Source organism: Salvia hispanica, chromosome 6, assembly GCF_029641045.1.
Source record: "Salvia hispanica isolate PSC_SH4W2 chromosome 6, Shi_PSC_v1, whole genome shotgun sequence".
NCBI lineage: Eukaryota > Viridiplantae > Streptophyta > Magnoliopsida > Lamiales > Lamiaceae > Salvia > Salvia hispanica.
In genome coordinates this window covers 23,534,207-23,558,144 of record NC_142697.1, presented here as the reverse complement: position 1 = coordinate 23,558,144, position 23,938 = coordinate 23,534,207, and the positions used below count along the sequence as shown (strand labels likewise).

Below are 23,938 nucleotides of genomic sequence, written 5' to 3'. Positions count from 1 at the left end.
TGCGACTGAACATGGGCCGGCTTGCTGCTGGCTTCAAGCTTTGGCTGCGAGGCAATGGCATCGAGCTGTGGATGTGCTCGATCTGTTGGGCTGCGTGGAGACGTCGGAGCTGTAGGGTTGGTCCTTGTGTCGAGCAAGATGAGGCCCCTATCAACTCCCCCTCCGATAAAATTCGACTTGCCCTCAAGTTGGAGTCCAGGATAGCAAACACCCGCATTGAAACATCGATACAAATTCCAATTGACCCAACAACAATAGAAACCTTTATTACTCTCAAAGAATGGCTCTTCATATGAACACAGAAAGCCATCGCAGCGTGAGAATGGAAATTCCTTGAAGCAACAAGTTCCAAGCTTGTAAATTGACTACACTTCTCTTTGTGGATAATGTTGCGAATCTCTGGATCAACTTCTTCTAAGCCATAGAACGCAAAGCTGCTCCTAGCTCCATGCATTTCCGGTACAGGAACAGATGCAGAAGAGGGCGGCCTACCAGTAACTAAGCTCCCTTCCAGTTGTGCTGATTTACCAAGCTTGAACGAACTCATTCTAACGTAACTCGGGCTTCCGATAGTACCCCTCCACCTTGAAAGGAATGTTGATATCATTGTTCCCACAGGCCAAATGGAAATCGGTGTCACCGATCCACCATAAATTTGTATGTTATCTTTCTGGCAATTTTCTTGGAATTGTTGACGTTTTGAACGTCTGCCTGAGTTCTCACTAGCGCTATTATCATCCGCCCCAAAGACTCCTGGATCAAATATGTGAACCTCATTATCTGCATCAAATTGTAGAGGTGCAATGTTCCAATCAACATGTCCACAATAGGAAAGCAGTTGTAGGGCAATGGTCGTGTTGGCTGACAACTTCAAGGCAAGTACCAATGACCTATGTGCAGGAGCATACCCATAAATGTCTCCATTAATGGCTTGGCCATGGAAACTCTCTTTCATGACTTCAATATGAGCCAAATGATCATCTAATACGCCTACCCCGTGCTTAGCAGTGGTATAATCTTTGATAGTCTTTATGTGTTTCTAAACTCCCATCAAACACAACCTCCTCGATGTCGCTAAATGTCTTAGTCAACTCTGGAATTGAAGAGTCCAACGTGTGTCTTTTGTGTGCGACAATAATAGCCTCAACCTGATGGTCATCATCCACGCCACTGCACTCAAAGGGGGGAAATGCGTCACAAGGTGGTATTGTACGAGCATCGCCGTATAGAGCAAGGAGACTCGCTGCGTCGGCGGAGACCCCTCGAATATTCCGTACTTCAGGCTGCAAATTTCCGTCACCCATCTCGCAATTTGGGAGTTGCAAATCAGCATCCACACTCCGACTGGCATACGACTTTGGAGTACCAATACAATGGAATGGATCAACCTCTTTTCTTACATCCATATCAAATTCAATTCCATTAGCAAATATCTTGTTCGATTCCAGATTCATGTTCAAACTCACGTTGCTAATAATTGACTTGTAACTACTCTCATTAGCAATTATATCGGTAGATGCCACATTCAATAGTTGAGTACCAAATTGACTGTCAATAATTACCTGGGAAACCTCTTCGTTCGATTCCGGAGCAAATTGATTGCCTCCTAATTGCTTTTCATCGTCCACTTCCTCAGTTAATTCCGAAGCAAAATGGTAAAGAACTGCCAATAGAAAATCGTCCCAATCTTTGCCTTTATTGTTTTCCTCCCAGTATGCCATCCACTCCAATGCCGGATGATCAAACAAGTATTGGGTCAGGTATAAATGATCGTGGAGCGGCATGTACTGATTATTGTAGTAGTGTTGGATTTTATGAACCCAATCATGAGCATTGTCGCTGTCAAAGCGAGGGGGATTGACGCGAAGGCGCGGTAAGGGCTCGGCCTTGACTTCCAGCGGCGGCTGTGTGATTGACGGAGGAAGTGTCCAGCACCGCGGAGGCGCTGCGACTAGCTGCTGGTCCGGTGGCTCCTCGGTCAGTGTATGATGTCTAAAATTGGTTAGAAATTCGCCGTGAGTAGTTACTAGACGGCGTAAGTCCATGAGTATCTCAGTGATATCGCAGAGAGCGTGTTGTTGTGATTCTATAGTTCGTCAAGAATCTTGAGAAAGTGGATTGGTGTTTTTTTTTGGGAGGGTTTGGGGAATATTGTGGCGTGAGAATTGTGGCGTGAGATTTTAGGGAATTTGAGAGGTAGGAATAGGATGGAGGAAGAGTAAACAATGAAAGTGCCAATTGATAGAATCTAGTTCTATCGAATTAGAGCACGAACGTTTGAAGTGAGAATAAGAACAAGATAAACCCTAGTTGAGGTGCTAGGGGGCGATTTCCGCCAGAACCGGAATGAGAATAAGTTTAAACTTTATTTCTCAATGTCTTTTACGCTAAAACAATTCTCCTATATATAGGAGATATGAATCAAATAACATGACATAAATAATAAAAGATATGCGGCTGATTTGGAGTCTAGGGTTTGGCTTCATGGGTGGGCTGGGCCTGTGAAGTCGTTGCATGGTCTGGGTTGATGTGCGACTAAACATGGGCCGGCTTGCTGCTGGCTTCAAGCTTTGGCTGCGAGGCGATGGCATCGAGCTGTGGATGTGCTCGATTTGTTGGGCTGCGTGGAGACGTCGGAGCTGTAGGGTTGGTCCTTATGTCGAGCAAGATGAGGCCCCTATCACATATACTATCTTTTTCTTTTTCACTTTTACTTTATTATTTGTGGGTCCCATTATCCACTGCACAATTTTCAACTATTTTTTCTCATTTTCTCTTACTTTATCAATCACGCAATCTTAGTCAATTATAATTGATCTATTTCTATAGGAAGGGGAAGCAATATATTTTGTTTAATAGTTCCCAATTTAAGATACTTCTGAAATGATTCAAGTATATTTGTAAATTTCTTAGAATTTGATTGTATTTGAATTTAAATTTGAAGTCGTCGTATAAATTTTAGCCAGTAAAACATCTATATTAAGCCTAAAATTGGCCTAGTCTTTGCGCTCATTTTTCCATCACCATCTTACTCTACAGTCTCTCCAGTGAAGCCATGAACTCATTCTTCACTCACCTTTCTTCAATCCTGATCATCATTCTTCCCTACTTAGTCTCATCCCAAACCTGCCAAAACACTTGTGGTCAAGTCCCAATCAAATACCCCTTTGGCACCGGCGCCGGCTGTGGCGAACCGCGCTACACGCCCTACGTCACCTGCACCGGCGAGCAGCTAACGTTCACCACTCACACCGGTTGCTACACCATCACCACCATAGACTATAGCAACCAAGTCATGTACATTTCCGACCCCACCATGTCAACTTGTTCCTGCACTCAGCCCAGCAAAGGCTTCGGCCTCGACTGGGACGCCCCGTTCAGCTTCCATGACAGCACAGTCTTCGCGCTGCTCGGCTGCTCCACGACCTCCTCACCGATCTACAGTGTCAGTGAAGATGGCGGAAGCAACGGCAATACCACCTTCCCGATGTGCGACTCTGAGGGTGGCTCTGTCTGCAGCCTGCTCTACTCCTGTGAGGCCATTGGCAGGCTGAGCCTGCCAATCACAACATGCTGTGTCTACACGCCCGTGGACCTCGGACCTTCCTTTGAGATGGACCTGCAGAAGCTGCAATGCACGTCTTACTCAGCGCTGTATGGATTCAACGGTCAGGAATCCAATCCCGCAGGGTGGAAATATGGGATCGCGATCAAGTATAAGTTCAACTACAACAATGATTACCCGACACTGTGCGCTACCTGTGAGAAGAGTGGTGGAGTCTGTGGATACAAGAGCAGCCCTGACAAGGCATTCACTTGCAACTGCCCCGATGGCTTGAACAGGACGATGGATTGTTTCTATGGAGGAACGTGGAGCCATGGTTCGAGATCTATTCCTTGGAAAGCTGGTAAGAACTAGTTTGTTTTACCTTGAGATTTAGCATGTTCCTTGCAAACTGACATGATATTTTCAACTTGCAGAGGCTCTGTCACTAATCGGCTTTTCATGGTTCATCATGCTGGTCTTCGTCTAGACTAGCCGTTGTCTTGAATAACTCGACACGTCTCTGCAAAGGTCATGCTCTTAACAGTTTGATGTAAATTGTGTTCCTAATGTACGGAAGATGATTAATTCCTTTACCATGTATTTCTATTAGCTGCAAATATCGTACTACCATTCAGTCAAGAACATCACTATGTGTTTGCTTGTTTTATCAGTTACTATTAGCAATAATCTCATACAGTAAACCACATTAAATCAAACAAAACTGATTTCCAAAAAGCAGTCAGTCATCTGCACATAAACCTCACAAAGGTTTTGAACATTCGATCAGTTCACAAAGCACGAAACTTTACAGTCGAAATCGACTTTATCTCATAACCATCCAAATTCTTGTTCACCCGAAACTGTGGGTCAAGACAGTAGCAAAATATGTAGCACAGCTAGCAAAAAGTTGATTTTCAAGCCCCAAGAAACCAACATCAATAAAAAAATAAGATGCAACAATAATACCTTATGGAATATATTCCTTCTTTAAAGCGCCACCACTCAAAGGGATAACCACTTTCTTCTCAAATGTTCTTTCTTTATCCCAAATTCCATCAAAGTTCACTCTCCACCATTTGATCTGGCATCATTTGCATCCCCACTAAATGATCAGTCTCGGGTCACTCCAGAATTCGCTCCACCTGCTTCTTCAAGGGAAAAGAAAAAGAAAAGATCCCATTGATCAGATTATGCATCCATTTAAACGCTGATACAACCATATGCAGGAAAATGAACACATCACCATCAAGTGCAAGAATTATTAGAGCTGTAAATTTAAAAGAAAAGGACTGCTTTGAGTTTGAGCAGCAGCTTTCTTAAGCACAATCAACATTACATTCAGACACAGAAGCAGCATAATTAGCTAAACCATCCCCTAACTTTTCCTGTTAATTACTGGCAAAGAACATCCAAACAAGGTATATGGCCAGCAACAAGAATAATATCGCATAGAAATTGAACAGTTGATTTCTCAGGAGGATACCATTTAGGCATATCTGGTTAGCTTTGCTAAGGAAAATGGAAAAATAAAACATGCCTATAAGTGGAATGAGGCGAAGTCCATCAGAATTCTGATGTTAATGTTACATTGTCTGATATCAACTACAAGTCTACAACCGCAGTAGATATTAGTTTTGCATAGTCCTACAACAATTACAAAAAATGGGCCCTGAAACAAGGTGGATCAGGAAATGAATGAACTGACAATTAGCAGAAACAATCCCAAGGCTCAGGGCTTGGGTTATGTACAGGTCACAATGTCGTATAGTCATCCATCATCACAAAGGGGGGGTCATCGGATGTTGCAGCATCGGGGGATCCCGTGAAGTTGCAACTTTTCCCATAAGCAGGCCATCTGTCTGGGAGATTGGTAGTGTGAAGTATAATAACCCTCAACACATCCAAATTGACAGAACTTCAAGCTGTGCACATACTCAACCGGCCTCGAGCTGTTGAAATTTTCAACCCACATTCCCATGCTAACATCTTCCATCTTGAATAACTGAGTCAAATGAATGAAAAGCTCAATTTAGTCAGCACATCAAGAACCACCAAAAGAAAACTAGTACAAGTGTATAACTAAAACCACAGGAACTGGTCCAGGATATACACTCCAATCTACAGTCACACAGCCTTTACTTTCCATTCAAATCAGGCCAAAACCCACACACATAAAGAGGATTGTTAAAGGAAGTCGGGAGCTTACTCACCCTTAGTTTATGCTCCTTAAACTTGGATGCGACATACTCTGCTATGTCAGATGACAGAATATAACCAGGGCCATTTGCATAGGGCGGATACACCTCTTCCGGCCATTCCTGCAAACCATATTTTTTACAGAATTTGATTAAATGAACCCAAGTAAAGATAACTTTTTCTTTGTTCATTCAAAATTAGAAGTTTCTATGACATAATTAACTCAAATACAAAGATAAAAGAACAGCTTTTTTCGAATCAATAGGCCCATTTAACTAATATCTTAGTCTGACAATCCCAAGGATTATTTAGAGTTGGGACCAAAAACTTATGAAGTGTTGTTGTGAAAATTAACAACTAGGTTTTCAAAATAAAAAAACCAAGCATATTACCTTGAAAGTTCTTATCATAGGAGCTCCTAAAAAGAGATAGTTTAAGGGTTTTTTCTAAACAAAATAAGGAAATGTTCAAAGAGCAGTTTCAGTACTGAAGGTGGATCATAGAGACTTGGCCAGTTTAATTTACTTTAAAGTTTAAATTGCATCTCACAATTCCGGATACCTATACTATATATTTGAAGGGGTAGCAAATAGGTGATACGTGTACACTTGCAAGATGAGAATATGCATCTACAAGTTCAGTTGATTATCATACATTACTTTCAGTGAAAATATATACTTAACCATATAGAAGAAAATATTAATCCAAATTTGGCTCTAAACCAAAGTATCTACTACCAAACAAACTGCATGTGCACTTTTTACTCTAAACCAAGAAACAAAAAATATGTCCATGTAATTACTTAAACACTACAAAGAAGATCCATATTATATAGCTATGGGGGTAAATACACTAAATATCCATACCTCATAAGTGACGGCCCATTTACCATGCCGTAGAGGGTTGTGGTAGTAGTTGATATTTCCAATGTAGAAGCTTCTACCACTTTGTTTGTTTACTTCCCTCATAACAGCATCTACCCTTACGAATGTATCATCGTCACATTTCATAATGTACTTAGCTGCCACTGAGTGAACCTAACAACCAGACCCATGAACAATAAAGGAGGACCATGGAATAATGATAAAGAATCTGAAACAATGAATAGTACATAGTCACATACTCACCCCATAGTCACAAATTGCAATAGTCTTCAGTACAACGAGATCATAATTGTCCATGTAAGGAACCATGACTATATCACCAAAATAATCTGCTTCTTTCATGAGCTCCACATTCACTTCCTTTCTTCCATGCTGCCAAAATGTGAATTTAAGAAACAAAAAGCCTGTAAAAGTAAAGGATTCCGCATAGGATACACTTTAACTGACATTTCCATCTGTTATGGAGACTTACCACTGCTAAAAAAAAGCGAGTGACAACATTTGCAGATTTGACTAATTCATATTGCATCCAAGATTTTCTCACAGCCATCCGCTCAGCGAAATGATTGCCAGCAGAAAGGATGCCGATAAAGAGATCTACAGGTTGAGTAGGCAGGCTTGGGGCTTTCCACTTCACAGACATATCCAGATGCTCCCTGGGTGCAGCACTTGGGTGTGAAGTAGGCAGAGTAGCAGCAACAATAGAATGAACGTCGATATCCCCATTGATAAACAGCCCCGTAGCATCCTCAAGAGTGAAACCCTGTTGACATCATACAACCTCTGATATGTCAACATAATTCAGAATTTCTCCACATAAAGAGTAACTAGACAAGAGTACTCACGGGGCGATATGGAAAGGATAAAATATGTCTCCCGTCCACATTGATGTGATACCCTTCCAAACCAGTAATAAGTGTAAGTACAAACAACTTGTTTTGTGCAAAAGGAAAAGGCCAATCAACAGTGACCTTCTTTGTCCTCCCAATCAGCCTTTTTAACCACCATGTGGTCTTTGATTCTTCAGACCCACTATCATCACGGATCCATTTCTCACATTTCACCTGTCCATCAACTTCATTCAATTGAAAAAACATTATTTTGCAGGGCAAAATCACAATTTGAAGACTCAGGAAATACTTAAACTTTTAGAGCATAGCATTGCATAATAGTATTTTACAATACATTTAGGAGCAGGTTTATTCTGACTTCTGAGATTTGCTTAAGCAATTGATCAACTTTAACATTTCAACAACCGGTAGGACCTACCTAACTGAACATGTAACACAACTCTAGAATGTTATACTCATTTACTTCACCTTCACCATTCAAAGGCAAAAAAACTACAACTACACAATGTATAAACAATTGAAACCACGGATCCATATAATCACTGGTCATCAACAAATATACAAAATGAACACCAGACATTTGAACAAGCAAACAGATTGTGTCATAAATTCTATGTAATGCTGTCTCACCAGTTTCCTCATCAGCCCTCGACCTCCACCCTTGACAGCGCTGAGAAGTCCCCCATTGCATCCTATAACAGGTATTTAGCTCAATCACGGGATGCCCACTCCAATCCCCCTCTAACCTGGGATTGAAATGCAGTATTCTAGGTGGCGCCTCCCCATCCACAGCTCTCAACCCCTGCAGCTCCATTAGGAACTGCGATTCCACCTTGCTCCTCCCATCATCCTTCCTAATCCCCGCTTGCGACTCCTTACTAGTGTGGGCCTGCCGTGGAGTCCCAACAAGTGTGATGTGGGAACCCAACGACAAACCACACGGTATCACCATTATTTTCCCTCTCGCAATCAAATCGTCCCCAGACAACACCACCGAACTTGGACACGGCTCCTCTGTTCTATTCAGAGCCGTCCGATTTAGCAGCTCACTCTGCATTTTTCCTGACTTTAAATCCTCCATCCATTTCATTCCTAGAGCAAATGCATCCCTAACCACTTTGTGCAGCTCAGAAAACTCATCGTTACCCACACTATTGAACGCATTTTCATCGAAATTCATACCCGAAACATTCTTAAACCCGCCCATTTCCCGCCCCTGCGCCCGAAAAACCAATGTTTCATTCTTTTTTGATCGTGATAGCTGATTATCATTTTCCGCTTTCATTATTGGATGTGAAATAATAGGTATAGTAGACTCTGCCTCTGTGGATTCCAACCCTAACCCAGCTCTCAAAACCATGGGAATCTCAAAGCTAATGAAAATCAAATACAAAAACAGCAAACCTGTGAACACTTGAATCGATCGGAGTCGACTCAGTGAGATCAGCGAGTCTATCTTAGCTCGCTTATTCATTCCCATCTCGCGTAGAAATCAAACTAACTAACAAAACCCGACAAAAAAAAAGAGCAAAATTTCAGGGGTTTGGATCTTAATAGAAACCAATCGCAGATCAAGATTTTAATTTCCTAATCTAGAACGGTTTCCCCCCAATGGTATTGGTCTAATTCCATAAACAAGTGCAGCAATTCGATCCAACAATCCAAAAGAGGTAAGATGTGAATCCAATGCTGAAAGAATGTTGTCAAATATGGCGTTTTTATTGTTTGAGTTGCAACTGCAAGAGAGCAGGTGCGGTTACGGAGGAAATATTTGAATATAGGCACACGTCGGCGTCATGGTCGTCAATATGCAAACGGCGCCGTTTTATCTGTCATCATAAACTGTTTCGATTAAGCATTAATTAATCAGTAGGCTTACTTAATTATTATTAATGGCAGGAAAGACAGGTGTCTTATGGATTCAAACTTTATTCTTGATGATCTACTTTTATAGATATTGTTGCTATCATGCCCCTTTATTTTAAGGCAAATTGATACTTCAACTTACGCTGATTGTAATTAATGTTTTATCAAGGGGTGTTTAGCTAAAAGCTTATTCAACATTTCAATCTTGAGGAAATGATCTTAGTTTTCTAATTCTTTTTTAAGATATTACTACTTTTGTAGTCCTTTTTGCAATTTTAGGTTCGGGTGGATTTCTACTGAATTAGTGATATACTTATAGAAGTTACCCAATAAATCACTCTTAATAAAGTGGTTTAATCGTAAATTGGCTCAATTTTCCGAATTCTCGTATGGAAGAAAAAGAAACAAAGTTTTTAAAAAATCATAAAAAATTTCTTAAATGTTAATGTTATTCGTTTCTTGGATATTTAATGAATATATTCGATTTGGGTAAGTTGATTATAAACCCAAAATTCATTTTGACTTTAAACATGGTCCCAAAAAAAGTTCAATTGATAATTTTTTATTGGTTGGGCCAGAATGCTAGGCCTTCTCTACAATGGCCTAACTCATTCAATTCATCTGGGATTGTTAATCATTATGAATTTTAAGAAATTCATTTTAATTTATTTATTTATAGTATAAAAAAATCAAAAACCACCATAGTGTATGTAGGTGATAGTGAAATCTCAACTCACAATATAAGTTATCTTAATTAATCGAGAAATGTTGATTTCCTAATAGACTTGTGAAGCATCACACCATATTTCGAACACATTTCATCTTTAACTATATACTAGTACTACAATAATAAGAAAAACATATAGTATACACCATATGTTGTTTACAAGCAACGCCGCACATTAATTTAGCAGAGATCCAACTTCCAAGTGAGTTGCGTATAATTAATTTTCTGGAAAAGTGAAATTCGATATGACGAAATGCAGCAATTAATTACCTTAAACTCGTCAAAAGTCAAACCTATATCTATATTTGTCTCTATTCTGATACTCCTATTTGACATTTCACCCTATAAGTCAAACGCTGCACGGTTTCCAAGACTTTGTGCTTTGACTATTTTCAACTTTATTTGCACCATTAAATTCTCCATGCAACTCCCACCCAAAACGAAGAAGAAGAATAAAAAATGAGATGGAATTCCTAGACAAACGTAGTTTATAAGATAATTATACCGCTTACTTATATTAACTTGACTTGTTTGAAAATTTAATCTATGGTTCACCGGAGTTAGGAAAAAGAAAAAGAAAAAAAAGGCTCATGACTAAGTAAAAATAACCATCTTAAAAAATTAGAATGTGATAGAAATAATCTTTTGAAACAAAAATCTTGTGGTAATGAAGTTGTGTTGATCTACAAAATGGTTAATGTGTGAGGCCAAAAAGTCTTGAGTTTGAAAATTAAAAAAATAATCCGATTGATCATATGATTTCTTGTCTTGGACAAGAATATACCTCTTAGAAAACATAATTGAAAATCATAGTTTGACAATAACTAAGAATTCGAGCGTTGTGGATGCATAGATTCTGTATTATGTACTCCATGTAACAATGTAGTCCTAAAATGAAAATAAAGAATGAAAAACACAGAGTTGATGTTCTTAAAAAACGATGAATTTTGACTAGTAAAATCAGAAAGCAAGCATAAATTTCATCATCGTTCTCCCACAAAAACCATGCCCTTTTGTTTTGTCTATTTGTCAACCGCTCTCTTCAATGGCAACCTCTTCTCCCTCTATATATACACACTAAATTCAACAAACACACATCACTACATACGTATACCTTTTTTTCCATCAAAAAAACAACATGACGACGGCGGCGTGTTTCCGCAGCATCCACGACTGCGCGTCGACGGGGAGAGAAAACGACGCCGTGGTGGCGGACATGGACGGGACGCTGCTGAGGGGGAGGAGCTCCTTCCCCTACTTCGCACTAGTCGCATTCGAAGCCGGCGGCGCCCTGCGCCTCCTCTTCCTGCTGCTTCTCTCTCCTCTCGCCGGATTTCTCTACTACTTCATCTCGGAGTCGGCCGGAATCCGCGTGCTCATCTTCTCGGCCTTCGCCGGACTCCGCGTCTCCGACATAGAGTCGGTGGCGCGGGCCGTGCTGCCCAAGTTCTACTCCGGGGACCTCCACCCGGAGTCGTGGCGCGTGTTCTCCGCCTGCGGAAAGCGCTACGTGCTGACGGCGAATCCCCGGATCATGGTGGAGGCGTTTCTCAAGGACTTTTTGGGAGCCGATTTGGTGATGGGGACCGAGCTTTCCACGTTTAAGGGGCGAGCCACGGGCTTCGTCAAGCTGCCCGGGGTTTTGGTCGATGAGAATAAGGCTGCCGCGCTTAGGGCCGCATTCGGCGATACACCACCGGAGATTGGCCTCGGCGATAGGCATACTGATTTTCCCTTCATGAGTTTATGCAAGGTATTTTTATCTCTATTATTAGTATTCTTAATTAGAAAAATAGATAACCACTCTACTTCACAAATAAAATATTTTTCTCCTATTCTGAAATTTGTTTGATCAAATACTAATTACTAATTTACAATACTAATTACTAATTTACAGTTCTAACTAATTTACAATAATGACTAATAACTAATATCAATTTTATAGGTTAAATATACCAGTTTACATATATTCTCTTATACAGGAGAGTTACATAGTGCCGAAAAAACCCGAAGTGAAGGCGGTGAGCGTCGATAAGCTCCCGAAAGCGGTGATATTCCACGATGGGCGCCTCGTGCAAAAGCCGACGCCCTTCCTCGCTCTCCTCATCATACTATGGATGCCGGTAGGGTTCCTCCTAGCTTGCCTCCGCATAGCAGCCGGCGCTCTCCTCCCTATGCCGCTCGTCTACTACGCCTTCTGGGCCCTCGGCGTCCGCGTCACCGTCAAGGGGACCCCACCGCCGCCGGTGATCAAGTCCTCGGGAAAATCCGGCGTCCTCTTCATCTGCTCCCACCGCACCCTCCTCGACCCAATCTTCCTATCGACCGCCCTCGGCCGGCCCATCCCGGCCGTGACCTACTCCGTGTCCCGCCTCTCAGAGATAATATCCCCCATAAAAACCGTCCGCCTGAGCCGCGACCGCGCCACCGACGCCGCGATGATCAGGAAGCTTCTCCAGGAGGGGGACCTCGCCATCTGCCCCGAGGGCACCACCTGCCGGGAGCCATTCCTCCTCCGGTTCTCCTCCCTCTTCGCGGAGCTGACCGACGAGCTGGTGCCCGTGGCGATGGTGAACCGGATGAGCATGTTCCACGGCACCACGGCGCGGGGGTGGAAAGGGATGGACCCTTTTTACTTCTTCATGAACCCGAGCCCGGCCTACGAGGTCACTTTCCTAAACAAGGTGCCGAGCGAGCTCACGCGCGGCGCGGGCAAGTCCAGCCACGACGTCGCCAATTACATACAGAGGGTGATTGCGGCCACGCTGTCGTACGAGTGCACGGCGTTTACGAGGAAGGACAAGTACACGGCGCTCGCCGGAAACGATGGCACCGTGCCGGAGAAGCCGAAGCAAGCTATGGGGTGCTGAGTCATTTTTGACATCTTTTATTAATAGGCATAGGCTAAAATACAAGCAACTTTGTTAATGTCCTTTATATATACAGAACATATTACTATATGCTACATGGTTCTCACTTATTATTTGTGTGTGACAATAAATAAATTTGTAAGGATATTTATTTAGAAGAATTATAGTACTACCTCCGTCCCCCAAATTTTGACACAGTTTACCATTTCGGTCCGTCTTTAAAAATTTGACACACTTCACTTTTACCATTTTTTGTAGTGGATCTCATATTCCATTAACTCATTCCTACTCACATTTTATTATAAAACTAATACTTTAAAAGTAGGATCCACATCCCACCAACTTTTTTAACTCACTTTCCATTACATTTCTTAAAACCCGTGCGGGGTCAAAGTGTGTCAAAATTTAGGGGACGGATGTAGTAGTATTTTTCTGTCTTGATATTTTGATTGGCAGCTTCATATTTGGACGCAGATATGTTTAAGCTCCAGGTTGTATATAAATGAAATCAAAAAGATTTATAGTACATTTTTGAAGACTGAAATATAAAACCAAACTGAAATAAATGTGGTAGACGGTTTAGTTAAATTGCGCCAATTAATCTTGGATTGTTAATTAGGAGAATCATTTTGTTGAGTTTTGTGATACCGTTGGTGATAGCTAGTGGTGGTGGTTTGTGGTTATGGTGACAATTTATGGTATGTGTCAATTGTTGAGGTACTTCTGTTTTTGGGCGAGATTTGTGTCACTAATAATTCTCCATTCATCTGTCTCTATGTGATAGATTGTTCTGTTTAACTTGATATGAATTTTAATGGAATATGAGACTTAAATTTATATACTCCCTCCATCTCATTCTAAGTGGAACATTTGTTTTTCAGCATGAGCTTTTATGTAGTGTTGTTGTGAGTTAAATGGGGAGGAAAAAAATATGAGAGAGGAAAAAACTTGAGAGAGTACTGGTGTTTCTAATTTAAAAAATGTGTAATTTAGAATGAGACATTCTCAAAAGAAAAATAAATCATTTAAAATGAGAGAGAAGAAGTTTTAAGTTTATTAATTACAATGAAATTAAATAGTACTACTATGAGAATACGATTTAAGGGAGTTTCATGTTAATGTACAACATTATAAATGTCCAATTCGTGCTTAATGTTAGTTTTTGTATTTTAATAGTACTAGTATTAGCCCACGCGCTATGCGCGACACATAATATTTTTATTCTATTAATTATACATTATAAATATACTAAATAAAATAAAAAATAGTAAATCATTACATAATTAAAAAATAAAAAATATAGTACTCCCTCCGTCCCAGATAATTTGGGACACTTTGACCCGGCACGGGTTTTAAGAAATCTAATGGAGAGTGAGTTGAAAAAGTTGGTGGGATGTGGGTCCTACTTTTAAAATATTAGTTTTATAATAAAATGTGAGTAGAAATGAGTTAGTGGAATATGAGGTCCACTACCAAAAATGGTAAAAGTGAAGGGGGACAAATTATGTGGGACGGACCGAAATGAAATACTGGGACAAATTATCTGGGACGGAGGGAGTACTATATACGACGATATGTTAAATAATTATAGATAAAAAATTAAATAAATTACTACACTTTTAGGTCTATGTTTGTAAAAGAAATGATTATTATAGCCTCGACGGAAAAATTAGAACAAAACTAACAAAAAAATAAAACAAACTAACATTAAGAAAAAACATAAATATGAACTAACATCACTGAAACAATATAATCTCAAATAAATGTACTACTATAGATAAAGAGTGATACCCATAGAAAAATTCTTCTTTTTGCAGAGAATTCGCGACGCAATGGGATAAGACAATGAGGAATAAATTATAAGTTAGCAAATGATACATATTTATAGACAGAATGGTGAAAGTATTCTAAAAATTTCTTGAGACCGTGCTTTGAATCCTTGTTCCCGGCATGGAAAAATAAAAATGAACGATTTTAGTTTTTTTAGATAAATTTCTAAAAAAATAGTAATAAGCTAAGCAATGACACACATACCATCTGATCGTTGATCACATATTTCAAGAAGGTTACATTGATTTGTCCATGCTTAATGAATTCATAAACATGCAAGCACCGCACTCGAATTACTGATGAAGCATTATTAGGCTGTAGATCGTTAAGGAATGTGAATTCCCTTGTGTGAACAAAATTTTATTTTTGCCAAAAATTTGTGATAGAAACGGAGACAATGAAGAAATGGATTGGAATCAATGGTACATATTTATAAATATAAAGTATTGAAAAGGAATCATAAATGTGGCGGTTACATAATAATAAGATATAATTAATAATTTTTTTAATATAAAAAATGTTGTATATAAGATGAAACGGTAGTATATGAATTTAAAATTGTATTTACAATGAATCATTATTCTTAGCTCCAAAATTTTCAATTAAGCTCTTAAATGTAATAGTATCAATCAATATTTCATATGACATTTATTTACCTAAAATAGTCAACGTTCCATATGACATTTATTTACCTTCAATAGGCAAAATAACTGCCATTTAAATTATTTTCTCTCTTTGACAGATAAACGGCAAAACGCCTAAATCCACTAATGTTGTAGTCAATTCATATGGCCAAACTACACCTATAAATCACTCCAAACGCCTATATCAAAATCCCATGTTAATGCAAATTATTTATTAATTTCAATGAATAAGTTATTCAATAAATATTCAAATTGATCACATAACTTATAGATACTCCAAAATGAGAATAAAATTTACAAATATTTCAAAAGAAGGCCAAAACTCGCCTTTTATACAGGTATAGATTTCATTCATTCACAACTTTCATATTTTTTTTAGCATTCTACTACGTTTTACAATACTTTCAATTAGGATTTATAATTGTTTTCATCGAAATCTGAAATTGAAAATCCATAATGTCGTCCATGTATTTCTACAAGTTTCATAATAAATCAATAGAATGGGAATGGACTAGTTGCAATAAAAAAATAGTTTCAATTAGGAGTACTTGTATTTCACAAACGTAACAAGAACTTAGTAGTAAAACTCCAAAATTTGTAGTTTTATTTTTTTTAAAATAACTGTAATTGCGAGCAAATTTTCAGCAATATCCATTTATCCACATCGCATGAGCATGGCATCCAAAATCGGATTGTCTGCGTTCACGATCAACCGCAACTCGCACTCCAAAAAATATCCTTGCGTATCAATCGAGTTGTTCGTATGATAGAGGTGAGTTTAATACTAGTACCATACAGAAATATAGAGAGAGATGGCATTCTCGTCGATGCAAGGATCCATAGATTTCGACGCCGAGATGACACTGAGTGACATCAAATCTAACAATTTCGATCCTCAATCTTACTTCCACAGCAACAGCGGCACCATGGCCGAAAAGGTCCATCGTTTTTCGCATTATTCCCGGCAAACCTAGATTAATTTATATGTGTTTTATTAGAAATCAATCTTTGCATCTGCGGGATGTTTATAACAGTTGTCTATGGGGCTGAATTTGGACTGAATTCACACATTTGGAGCAGGAAATTAGGCAACTGTGCATGCACCTTGACAGATTGAAGAAGGCGGAAAAGTGTCTATGCCAATTATGCATCTTTTTTAAGGCCAGTGATCGTGTTAAAGTGTCTGCTCATTCCTGCTATTCCTTTTACAGGACATCAAGAGAGATTTCTGATCTTGAAGGGGAGCTTGTTTCTTTGAAAAACCCCTTGTCATCGCGAGCAAATATCATCCACGGGATAGCTGATGGAGTTCGGATCGAGTCCTTGCCAGACGGAACTGATCATGCCAGAGAGGCTGCAGATTTAGAATTCCAACACACAGCCTCCAAAATATGACAAGTGGTTGTCACAGTTTATGGAGAAGATTGAGGTCTTACTGGCCGAGAGAAGAATCGATGAAGCTTTGGCTATACTAGACGAAGGCGAGGTTCTAAATCAATGACTACCAAAGCAATATTGTCGCTAGAACACTCTATCATGGTAAACAGGCAAAAATTAGCAGATCAACTAGCTGATGCAACTTGCCAGGCTTCTACCAACGGCTTTGAGTTTCGTTCAGCAGTTCAAGCAATGAAAAAGATTGGAGATGGCCCACGGGCGCATACGTTGCTGCTTAAGTCTCACCAGCAGAAGCTGCATAGAAATATGCAGTCCCTACAGCCATCGAGCACTACATATGGACCAGCATACACTACTGCACTTGCACACCTAGTTTTCTCCACCATTGCTCAGGCATCAAATGATTCCTTGACTATATTTGATGATGAGCCAGCTTTTACATCTGAGCTTGTGACCTGGGCAGTTAATCAGACGCTGGATTTTGCACAGCTTATCAAGAGGAATGTTGTGGCGACACCAGCTGCATCAGGCTGGCTAAGGATTGTTGCTGAGTGCATTCATATATGCTTAGAGCACTTGTTGCTGCTAGAGGATCGCGGATTGGCTCTTTGGCCGACTGTTTGGAAATGCTTCAGGTCCTTCTTGGAGCAGGCCCTCACTACGACCTTAAAAAAGATTGATCTGTGTATAGCTGCCCTTGCTGCTTCTGAAGATTGGTCGCTCTGTCATTCTCCGATTGCTGGCCGTTCCTGGGGCAGTGCTTCAGTTAGCATGGTCGCCTCGCACCAGAAGCTTTCTAACACTGCACACAGGTTTCATACAATGATTCAGGTGATTATATCACAAATTCCTCTCTCTCTCTTGATATCTGAGATTCTAGTTTGTAGAACTGAATCTTGGTTTAGGAGCTTTGTGAAGATATTGGCTCTCTTGAGATCTTGCATTTATCTGAGCAAGCTCTGGAAGGCGTCCTGCAGTCATTTAATGCGTATGTGAGCTTGCTCGTAAATGCATTGCCTAGTTCCATGGACACTGAGAACTTGGAGGGAAGTGGAAGAAGAATAGTTGGAGTAGCAGAAACTGAAACTCAACATGTAGTTTTGCTGGCAGACGAGCTTCTCCCTAGCGCAACCATCAAGTTATGCTCCACCATGACAGGTGATGGCCCACAACAGGGGAGGGTCTGACAGGAAAAACCTCCCTCCCGAGCAAAGAGAGGTGAAGAAAAGGCTCCAACGTTCAGTTGAACAACTGAGAGATAGTTTCTGCCGCCAGCATGTGCTGGAGCTCATAGTCACGGAGGATGGAGGCGTTCGTTTGAGTGCTGAGATGTATACAAGCATGGAAGAAACCAAGGAGGAGCCTGAATGGTTCCCATCTCTTGTATATCAGGTGATGATTCAGTACTAATAATTTCGTAGTACATGTTTACATTTTGGTTTGAAACACTTGTTCAGGAACTGTTTGCTAAGCTGACAAGACTAGGCAGTATTGTATTGCATCTGATGTATTTGTGGGTAGAGAGAGATTTGCAACTATTCTGTTGATGAAACTCACAGAGACTGTGATCTTATGGTTTTCTGAGGATCAAAACTTTTGGGAAGAGATCGAAGGAGCGCAGAGGCCGCTTGGCCCTCTGGGGCTTCAACAGGTCTAATCTTACTTTCATTTCCAGTCAATAAAATTCAAATCAACAATTACAAAGAGATTTATAATCTGCATTTTTGTGCAGTTCTATTTGGATATGGAATTTGTGATACTTTTTGCATCTCAAGGACACTACTTATCCCGGAATCTGCATCAAGTGATGTAGAACGTTGTTGCCAGAGCTATTGAAGTAGTTCAGGCAAACAACATTGATCCATATAGGTCAGTTTCCTCAGAAAAAGCTTCTTATCTATCTAACATCACATTTATTCTGTTCCAAAACTTTTGTTTGATTTTTTAGTTTCCTGCCCGGAGACGAATGGTTTGCTGAGGTTGCTCAAATCGCAATAAAAATGATGCTGGGACAAGCCAATTTTGATAACCCGGACTGCGATATCACTAGTCCGACTGCGTCATGGAAGTCAATAGCATCAACTCAAGATTTAGGATTGGTCAGGTATTTTGGTATTCTTCACCTGACAATGAGTTTAAATTATTAGGACATCTGAAACCGGGTTATATCAGCATTTGTAGTATCCTCCAGAGTTTGTTGATGTAGAGACTTGCACAAAACAATGGAAGAAAGCTTCTGAAAAAAATGTCTAGTATTTATTTTTTTGCTATAATCTATGATGCTTTACACTTATTTTTTTATACCTATTCAAGGGTTTTCTCAAAGAACCCAAGTTGATGATAGTTTAGATAATCAACTTCGTTTACACGTATACAGCACAAGATCTGTTCCGGCAACTCTTCAGCTTTATTACCCTGACAACAATAATAGGAAGCATGTATTAACATCATGACTAACCAAGGAGAGTTGATAGCACAAGCTAGAATTTGTTCTGCAACAAGGTTTGGTTAAACTAGCTTAAGGACTTGATACTTGCCTGGATTGTTAATCCAAAATCCATCACACACAGCTTTAGTCTATCGAAGAATGTCTCGAACCCCTTTCTAGAAATGTAGCCGAATCTATGCATGTCCAAGTCTATCTCAAAATAATTTTCACCCTGCAGTAAGAAAAGATATTAGAAAAATTAAAACAAAAATCAAAATATACCAGCGCTTGACATGCGCAACTCCTCTTGAAAGCTAGGGAGCTCTCCAAACATAGTTTCATTGAAGTTGCAATGAAGCAAAATTAAGCATGTTAAGTCAAATAAGAATCGATAGACCACATTCGACAACTGCAAAAAAAATTAAGCTCAAACTTACAGAGTAAAAGTCATGTTGAGGACGAGAAAGAACAGGCTTCTCGTTGTATGCATGCATGAGTTTCCTCTCTGCAGCACTTAGAGGCAAGTCCTCCATGTTCGCTATGCGGCCCAATATCTTTAGTCTTTCCCTGAAAGGCGACACAGAGTCTACAGCGAAACCTTTGACTTTTTCTACTTCATCATCAATTAGTCTCTGAAATTTAAACTGGGTGTTAGGTGCATTGCAAATTAATGCATAAAAAGAAATGATCAATGGCAGCTGTTGTATCTGCTAAGGGGAGCACACTCGCACATATTATCGCAACTGACCCACTGATAATTGCCAAGATAAACAACTGTTTTCTTGAGTTCATTCAGAAGCATGGCAAAGAATCACCATTGCTCATAATGAGAACATAAGATTCATCAACATACTCACCCTAATATTTTCTTGAAAATGAGCTGAATCTTCATTGGCGAAGGTTTCAGAAAGCTGGAAATACAAAACATAGCTTATCCCTTCACCATCTGTTTCACCTTGAAAAATTGTTGCAGGATATAATGGTATCTGTAAAACCATAAAGACGACCCATTATTACGTGCTATCAAGAAGACAAATAAGAAAAACAAGAGCACACAAAGACTTGCTAAGAATAAGAACAAGGTTGATACACAATCACGTTGATCTAACCTTGGACACAACACCCGCTAACACATTGTAGTGTATGCATTATATAAGGATTTAGTATCTGTGTATCTTCTATATATCTCTTTAACTGGTTACTATCAAATTATCAGTAGAAGGTAAAAATCTGGCAAGACTAGACATGCCGACTTTCTTCTTTTATGTAAGGCTGTAGTAAAGTAGTCTTCGATGTCTGATCTAGTAGGAGTACCTGGACATTTACAACTAGAATAGGTGGAAGTTTTCCAGAAGAATGAACAGCAGGAAGCTCCACAAATCGAGCAACATGATTGATTTTCCTCTGAGATAAAAATACATCAAGACCAAAAGGATTATATGCAGCACAATTGCGAGCAAACTCTTTTCTTTTATCCCTGCACAGTAAATGTGCAATATGAAGACCAAAGGAAAACAAAACATAACTAGAGACAAAAGTTATAGGCGACAAGTGCAAGTTTGTTACTTCAGGTAATTCGCTCCCCTAATCTTGAATGTCTCGGGTCCAATATCCGACCAACTATCTGGTATTTTCTTCCCGAGGGGGCAGAAGGGAACCTGTGAACCAGCTATAGGTCGTTGCAGTACCGCCTTTGAAGAAACTGCAACATACATAAGACAGATAAGTGTAAAATCTCCCTGTTTTTAATTTCATAAACTACTACTACATGCTTATGAATTTTTTTTAATACTACCAAATAGAACCAAAATGATGCAAACTCACATTTAGAGGCCGCAGTATGCTCTTCCTTCCATTTGAGTGGGAGCTTCAAGGCTGTCTTCTTCCTTGCACTCGGAGGGCTAAAACTAAGGGATCTCCTTTCAACAGGAGAAACAGTCGAAGCCAGACACGGCAAGCAGTTGTTTGGAAGGATTCCACAGTTATCCAATAAATTATCCTCCTTGTTAGCGTTTTCCCTAGAGGCTCCCGATAACTCATCAAGGTAAACAGGCTGCACATCACTCGTATCATTTATCATCACACTGATATCAGAAGCACTAGTGGAAACTGAGCTTCTTGCTGCTTCACCGGAAAAATCACACACACCACCGCCTGATTCTTGGGGTTCTTCAAGGGAAGAGACATGATCTCTCTGAGAAACAATGCCAGTTCTAGAAGCACCATCAAAGCCACTAAGGGAGCTCACATCTACACAAATACAAATCACTATCTGATTAGAGAATCAAAGTGATGAATTAAATGCAGCTTCAAAAACAAGTTATTGACATACCATCAGAAAGGCTTTGATAATCATCATCACTACAGTCAGATTCTAGCACTGCAGCAGAATCATACCATGCTTCATCCACACCTCCTGTTAGTACCAAAATATATCGTTATCGAGTCATGGCAAAACAATATAACTCATTCATCATCTTCGCACAAAGGGTGCAAAGCACATTGCTCTGCTCAGTTCATCTAAGCATATAAACAAATTCCAAAGAAACCAAAAACTAGACATGGTTCGAATACTAAATTAATCAAGAAGGCTATAATGCAGCATCCCATTGTTTAGGAATTTTCATCTATTAAATCTCACCAACACCTAAGCAATTTCAGATTCAAAGAGAGGAGAAGTGAACCTTGAGAAGTGGGATTGATGGCAGTAGGTGAAGATGATCGATTAGAAGGATGAGAAGGCTGCCTTCTCTTGGAAGATTTTCTTCTCTTTCTACTCTTTTTCTTCCTTGAACCTCCTAATTTACCTCCCACGCAATTTTCTGGCCGAGACACACATGCCCCCATCTCTCTCTAAAATCTAAATCAACACCTTTTTTTCCAAAAAAAACAAACAAACTAATAATCACAGAAGAAGACTGAGACTAAGAGAGAGAAAAGTCAGATATGGACACATCATCTTCCTCTCAATCTCAGTGCAGGATTATATCCTAGAGAGAGAAAGCACATTCTAGAGAGAGAGAGCACAATCGAGCAGCCTCATCTCCCTACCGCAGTTCCAACTATGTGTCGCACTCAATAAATTTAAGTAATTATTCTTTGCCATTAATCACTTCCATGTCCATTGAGATCCACAAAACTCAAACTCTCGAGCAATAAATGAGAGCAAAAAAAATAAAACAAATCTGGATTTTTGAGTCGAGAAAGGAAGTCATGCGAACAACGCCGGTCAAATCTAATTAATGCGCAATCGAATCCATATTCTTTAATTATGGAAATAAAATCCGAAAATATAGTATAGGAAATAAGAGAGATTTAGCCAGAACGGCGACGGCAGTTGAGACTTTGAATGCAGTCTCAGTGACACGTGTCGGGATTTAAAGGGGTCAAGCGTGTGGGAGTAGAGCTCTCACTTCACAGAGTCGTACGTGTGCTGTGCGAATACACTTCTCAACGTTGCTGTCTTTCAGGTCTGTTTGTCAGAACTAAATCTCACACTTTGTACACCTCACTATTTTTATCTAATGTTTTTTTTTAATCTAAAATTAGAAGTGATCATTTGGATTAATACTCAGTTTCATTCCAAAATCTAAATCTGAAAATTCAAAATTCAAATTATGCAATTCGATTCGAAAAATCTAAAATTATATACTCTCACTGTCCCATTAGAAATGAAATATTTCCCTTTTTGAATTGTCTCAATAAAAATGAAACGTTTCCTAAAATGAAAACACAACTATCTCTAATTTTTCTTCTTTCTTACTTTACTCTCTCTTCACTAACTCACAAAACAACACTGCATAAATCTCATGCCGGAAACCAAATGTTGCATATTTATTAGAACGGAGAGAGTATATCTCAAAGTCTAATATCAAAAATCCAAAAATTTTAAAAATCAAATACCAAGTACGATTAGGATTGTTTTTTTTAACGATTTAAAAAAATTATTTTTAAATCTAACAACTAGTAGCAAACAAATATTTATCTAAGTGCATATAATGTGATCTTATATTTTCCAAAGTTACCATCAATGAAATGACATACTACTACTATTGTGATGATAGTAGTCCTTAGAGCATCCACAGTGGGGGAGCCGTGGCTCTCGGCCCGGGCTTGGGCAGCCCGCGGCCCCCCACTACTGAGGCGAGGGCAGCCCGCGGCTCGGGAGGGTGGACGAGAGAGAGCCGAGCGCTCGGCCGGGCCGAGGCTCTTGGGCAGGCGGCTCGGCCCGCCACTGCAAGGGCCGAGAGCCGCGGCCCTGCCCACCGAATTGTTTTTTTTTTTTTTTTAAAATTCGAAAATTATATTTATAAATACTATATTCATTCCATTTTTTTTTATCTTCCTCCATTCTAAACCCTAAAAATTTCAAATGTTTTTAGTAATTTTTAAAGTATGCATTTTTTTTAATTATGCATTTTTTACTTATTATATGCATATAATTTTTATTCTAGAAATATTAAAATATACCAAAAATGTATAAAAACAATTTTAATTGTTGAAATAGAAAAAAAAATGGTAGCCCGGAGGGCCACCATTGTGGTGGCCAAGTTTTGAGGGCAAGAGCCAAGTTTGTTGGGCATGCCCAAGAAATGATGGCTTGGGCATGCCCAAGAGGGCCACCATCGTGGTGGATGCCCTTACAAAACTCACCAGTGGCCAGTGTCCCACTAATAAAATGATAAAGACCCTTTTAG

General features: G+C 39.7%; 4 protein-coding genes and 1 pseudogene across 5 annotated transcripts; 3 read left to right on the top strand and 2 right to left on the bottom strand.

The window, feature by feature from the left end:
* The first annotated feature begins 2,998 nt into the window (after nt 1-2,998).
* On the top strand, nt 2,999-4,214 carry LOC125204619 (Putative membrane lipoprotein). Its single transcript, XM_048103327.2, has 2 exons — nt 2,999-3,908; nt 3,982-4,214. The coding sequence occupies exons 1-2, from the start codon at nt 3,056-3,058 to the stop codon at nt 4,032-4,034; spliced, it is 906 nt and encodes a 301-aa protein (XP_047959284.1). The 5' UTR covers nt 2,999-3,055; the 3' UTR covers nt 4,035-4,214.
* An 852-nt stretch (nt 4,215-5,066) lies between these two features.
* On the bottom strand, nt 5,067-9,230 carry LOC125203903 (hydroxyproline O-galactosyltransferase GALT6-like). Its single transcript, XM_048102414.2, has 7 exons — nt 8,109-9,230; nt 7,473-7,702; nt 7,100-7,390; nt 6,871-6,999; nt 6,610-6,780; nt 5,758-5,865; nt 5,067-5,549 (listed from the first exon to the last, which is right to left on the bottom strand). The coding sequence occupies exons 1-7, from the start codon at nt 8,956-8,958 to the stop codon at nt 5,340-5,342; spliced, it is 1,989 nt and encodes a 662-aa protein (XP_047958371.1). The 5' UTR covers nt 8,959-9,230; the 3' UTR covers nt 5,067-5,339.
* A 1,932-nt stretch (nt 9,231-11,162) lies between these two features.
* On the top strand, nt 11,163-13,051 carry LOC125203096 (glycerol-3-phosphate acyltransferase RAM2-like). Its single transcript, XM_048101379.2, has 2 exons — nt 11,163-11,824; nt 12,054-13,051. The coding sequence occupies exons 1-2, from the start codon at nt 11,210-11,212 to the stop codon at nt 12,939-12,941; spliced, it is 1,503 nt and encodes a 500-aa protein (XP_047957336.1). The 5' UTR covers nt 11,163-11,209; the 3' UTR covers nt 12,942-13,051.
* A 3,018-nt stretch (nt 13,052-16,069) lies between these two features.
* On the top strand, nt 16,070-19,086 carry LOC125203439 (exocyst complex component EXO84A-like; annotated as a pseudogene). Its single transcript, XR_016132863.1, has 7 exons — nt 16,070-16,353; nt 16,496-16,545; nt 16,627-17,644; nt 17,719-18,205; nt 18,271-18,464; nt 18,546-18,682; nt 18,762-19,086. The product of XR_016132863.1 is annotated as an exocyst complex component EXO84A-like (transcript).
* LOC125203440 (uncharacterized) lies at nt 19,048-22,687 on the bottom strand. Its single transcript, XM_048101778.2, has 9 exons — nt 21,926-22,687; nt 21,574-21,657; nt 21,066-21,491; nt 20,808-20,943; nt 20,556-20,718; nt 20,099-20,227; nt 19,679-19,873; nt 19,351-19,473; nt 19,048-19,228 (listed from the first exon to the last, which is right to left on the bottom strand). The coding sequence occupies exons 1-9, from the start codon at nt 22,086-22,088 to the stop codon at nt 19,118-19,120; spliced, it is 1,530 nt and encodes a 509-aa protein (XP_047957735.1). The 5' UTR covers nt 22,089-22,687; the 3' UTR covers nt 19,048-19,117.
* Between the last annotated feature and the right edge of the window lie 1,251 nt (nt 22,688-23,938).